Genomic DNA, 4,698 nt, shown 5'->3' with positions numbered 1-4,698 from the left:
AAAAAAATAGTATCTACTTATTCCTAATCAGTGTGGTGCTAAAAAGGGTCGCTCACGTCACTCAGCATGTGCTGCACTTGTTGTGAATCGCTGATTTTCAGTAGCCCCTTGTTGGAGTGCCAGTCAATAGACTTGAATTATATAATATACGTATTATAATTTCTCATGTATACTTAAATATAGGTAATATATAAATATATAATAATTAGTAGAATACACATTGTTTGTTTGAACGCGCTAATCTCAGAAACAGTATACTGGTCCGATTTGAAAAATTCTTTCAGTTCTAGATAGCCCATTTATCGAGGAAGGCTATTATATTGGATTGGATTATTGGAAGGTTGTTATAGGCTATAGATAAAAAATCTCACTAAGACCAACATAAGAGGAGCAATGTGGGTGAAACTGCGGGGCACAGCTAGTATTTTCTATGAGTGAACCGATTTTTATATTATAGCTACTATATTACTCAATTTGTCTGTAATTCTCTAAGTTCATTCCGGTTTCTATTATTTAACCAGACCCATGACTGTCAAACGTCTAAATATTTACTCTGGTAGTTAAATAATCCAATTTACATGTTACACATAAAAAAGTTATTAATCTACCCAGCGCTTTTGAAAAAGTTAGGTCCTTCGCTTGAAATACCAAGAAGGGCACTGTAGGTACCTTATTAGAAATGGCGGAGCTGCCAGTGACTAAGAACCATGATTGATATAACTTTTCCTCAATAGACTTATATAATTTTGGGGCTAATTTGCCTTATTCACTACGCTTGGTAGGTAAGGAGGGACTGACTAACGACAGCGTTTTATGACATCCGAGCAACATCCGAGAGATCAGAGAATAAATTGAACTCTGCTATTCATAGACTCAGTTTAACAGTTTTAGAGGGGATCTCTTTGAGATAAGCGTAAAATATAAATATAAACGACTTGTCGCAGTCAGTTTTCTGTGTATTTAAAAAGCAATTGTTTGTTACTACAACTATGTAGATATTAGGTTTATCACATCTAAGTCTGCAGGTTTACGTTATAAGTTGAGTGGCAGTTTTTAAATACTTAACCCGTTAACACACTATAAAATGGCTTCAAATAAATAAACGCCCACACAGCCATATAAAGGCTTCTGTTGTTGCATGCGTATTAGGCGATAAGCCGGTTGTGCACCACCCCTTACCCTGTCCACCATTACGATTTCTTAATACAATTATGTATGTAAGAAACGAGTGAATCCATACAAAATACTCAAATGCAATAGAAATTCTTAATGAGATTTATTTGTATCTATGACATGTTTTATACCTGTAATACTAGCTGTTTCCCGCAGCATTATCCGCGCGGATGTATTTAAATTTCAAATAGATTATTGGCTAGCAGGTATATGTTATAATACTAATTTATTTTGGGGAATTAGAACACCTCAATAAAAAATCTCAGCATCTGATTATAATATAAGTATGCCTTTAAGAACTTGAGCAGTGTCTATGAATTTGAGTAAGCGAACAATGGACATTACTTATGACGCGCTTTGGTTAATAATGAAATATAGAAAAACAAATAATAAGGTGAGAAAACTAGCTAGATAGATGGCTTTTAAAAATATATAAAATATTTTAGCCGAGTCATTTGTATTCAGCAAAGAGGCATTCGCCATTCAGTATCTCATCATATATTCAGCTCAATAATACCAGATTACCAGGGCCAAAGCTGCCTAATTCTCAGCTTTTATTAGTTAGATTGTTAGTTATATAGTATTTCTTTTATTTCCTTGAGAATCCATTGTCATATTCTGTCTTGAAGATATTGAGACTAAGATTGAGACCACCTCAACTTAAATAAAAATTATTTTTAGATTTGATTCACATTGCTATCTTCAAATCATGTAAAAATCACTGGGCTGATTTTGATAAAATATATTTATAGGTAATAGACCGATATTAAAAGGCTCAACCACAGGCTCAACTTCATTTTGTTTGTGAAAAATAATTTTAGGATGTTTCTTTATATTTCACACATGTACCTACCTCAACGGGGAAAAATGTCGCGATTAAAATATACATACAATTCAACGACTTGTTATCGGTCTTAAAAATAAATAGAGATTTCTGAAAAGTTTTATTTTCCCTCTTCTTCGAAAATCCAAAATGTTGTCGAGAAAGCGCGGGTGGAATGCTATAATTTTTATTTGTTAAAATTTTCATACATAGCTGAAAAATACAGCTTTTATTGTAATGTAGCCTTATCTCTTACGTGCTAGGGTTTCGCTTGTACCTATTGTATTTGGAGTGAGCGCATGCGTTATTTGTATTGTTTATATCGTTATTTTGAATATGACATGAAATTTAATTGTTATTTGATAATTGCTCAGCACACATGTTCGCAGACGACCTGTGTGCCATGCGCGCGGGTACGGACCTCGCGGAGACCTGCCGGCTCGTACAGACTGATATAGATGCATTAGTCAAATGGTCACATGACAATGGAATAGTCTTAAATACTGATAAAACTAAGCTTTTAATCGTACACTCACCATACCTATTGTCTGGCTAACGAAAGATGAGACTGGAAAAAGGCGGCAAATTCAAAAAATCAACATATGGCAACTTAGGTTATAGTTGGAAATATAGTTTTAATACTTTTATTTATTATTTTCTCTTACGAGCAAAAAAAAAACAACAAATTCTTCATCTTTATAATATTGTTTTATGTAATATAGTACAGTTAAGTGATAAAGATAGACAAAAAAGAACACCGACTGAGTGCAAGAAAAAACAATAAAAATACAATTAGTTTGTTTAATCAATATAATCATAATAATATTAAATCTAAAAATTCAACCACGAGTGAATAGTAAGAATCACTATCATTATCTCTGACTCTTATTATGAACTCTTCCATTTCTGCAGTTATTCCATCTCGTTTTTTATACTATCTTCAACACGAATAACATGGTCCGGTCATAGTAGAAATCTCGTCAAGATACTTATTTTGTGTCTTTAAAAATTTTGAACGAAACAGTTCATTCAATTTTTTTTTATTATTGCTTGAATAGTTTATAACTGGACTATTGGTATCATCCATGTTACCTGCAAAATAATAAATATTAAACAATGCAATCAAAATGAATAGTATCAAAATATCAAAGTCACACATAACAATGCATTGAGATATTTCACGAAAACACTCTTGTTTTTCCTAGAAAACTACATCTCTTTCAACTTGTTTCTTTTCAAATTTACTAATCATAGTAAAAAGAACCCTTTTTAAGTCGCTTTTCAATGTTTTCGTCTCGTTTTCAATTAGAAATCACTAAAATCGCGGAAATCATTTTCACTTTGACACATCAACAACTCAGGTTTTATTGACAATTACGTAATTATAAGTGTTGCCATATAAATTTTCGAAATAAAAAGCCAGTCTCATCTTTCGTTAGCCAACCTCTCAGTCAAACATATTCCATGTTCACCCACACTTTTGAATGCATCCATAATAAATTTAAAACTTGTATTTGTAAACCGATTGAACGCGTGAAAACTGTTACATATCTGGGCATGAGGGTGGATGAACATTTTTCTTGGACTAACTACACATATAGACTATTATAGGGTTACAGGAAAAGTCGACCTAGATCCGTTAATGGCGTGTAGTACACATTATTTCTGAATGATTTTACTATGAAACCCCCCCCCCTCCTAAACTTAACCGTTTTCGAGATATTCGAGTTTTAATTTTTTTTATGAAAATGCCCAATTTTTCGGCTATTCAATTGAATATTTTGAATTGTTTTGACTCTTATGATTATTTTTTTGGTTTTTTACATGAAGAATGAGATGCTTAATGACCTCAATGACTAAAATTGCACGTAAGTTAACTAAATAGGTCATTGTAGACGATCGAAACTTAAGAAAATAAGTACAAATTATAAAAAAATATTTTTCTTTTCTCGATATCTCAAAAAATTATTATGGCACTTGCTCTGCAAATGTGCTTAAAAACACCTTCATTTTATCAGCTATCCAACGAGGTATAACACTCTAGGGTATTTATTAACCTCAAAGGTGAAACTTAGTTTCTAAGGCTACATGGCAGTCAGAATAAATAGCGCTTATTTAATCTAATTAATTTGACTTAAGTTCAGCATCATCATTTCAGCCTACTGGCTTCCAATATTGAACATAGGCCTCCCTCGGCTAGCTACTACCTTCATGCATGCATCGATATCCCGCTATCCTAACCTAGGATCATTCAGTTTTATAGCATTTTTTTTGTTCAGATCGTCGATCGTACAAATAATGACCGTACGCCAACTATTACTTGAGCGTAAGTGACTAGTTACTGGCTTTTGTAGGAGAATAACGTTTTTGAATAAAACTTTATAGTTCATGTTCTACGTGTCCACCTCTAGAGGTATTTCGCACACATTTTCTCATTCTTTCACGTAGTCTACTTTTCACTACACCAGTGGTTAATGTTCTTCTTATGTCGTTAGCAGCATTAATTATCCTTTCTTTGAGAATTTCCACTGATGATATGGGGTTGGGCTCACTGTAGATGAGGCTCTTTATGTGCCCCCATAAAAATCCATGGGGGTCAGGTCGGGACATCTGGCTGGCCAGGGTAAAGGCCCACCTCGTCCAATCCATTTGTTAGGATAGTTAGTGTCCAACCATTCCGTAACGCTTCTTCTGAAATGAGC

At 33.5% G+C, this 4,698-nt stretch overlaps 1 protein-coding gene across 1 annotated transcript; it reads left to right on the top strand.

Moving 5' to 3' along the window:
- Positions 1–2,354: 2,354 nt before the first annotated feature.
- Positions 2,355–3,607, top strand: LOC123705986 (the record flags this gene model as incomplete). Its single annotated transcript, XM_045655108.1, has 2 exons — positions 2,355–2,542; positions 3,436–3,607. Coding segments are annotated over 2 exons (360 nt in total), but the record flags the coding sequence as incomplete, so codon positions are not given.
- Positions 3,608–4,698: the final 1,091 nt, after the last annotated feature.

This window comes from Colias croceus, chromosome 3, assembly GCF_905220415.1.
Source record: "Colias croceus chromosome 3, ilColCroc2.1".
Classification (NCBI taxonomy): Eukaryota; Metazoa; Arthropoda; class Insecta; order Lepidoptera; family Pieridae; genus Colias; species Colias croceus.
Note: the sequence above shows the minus strand (reverse complement) of the source record. Positions and strands in the feature narration are given on the sequence as shown.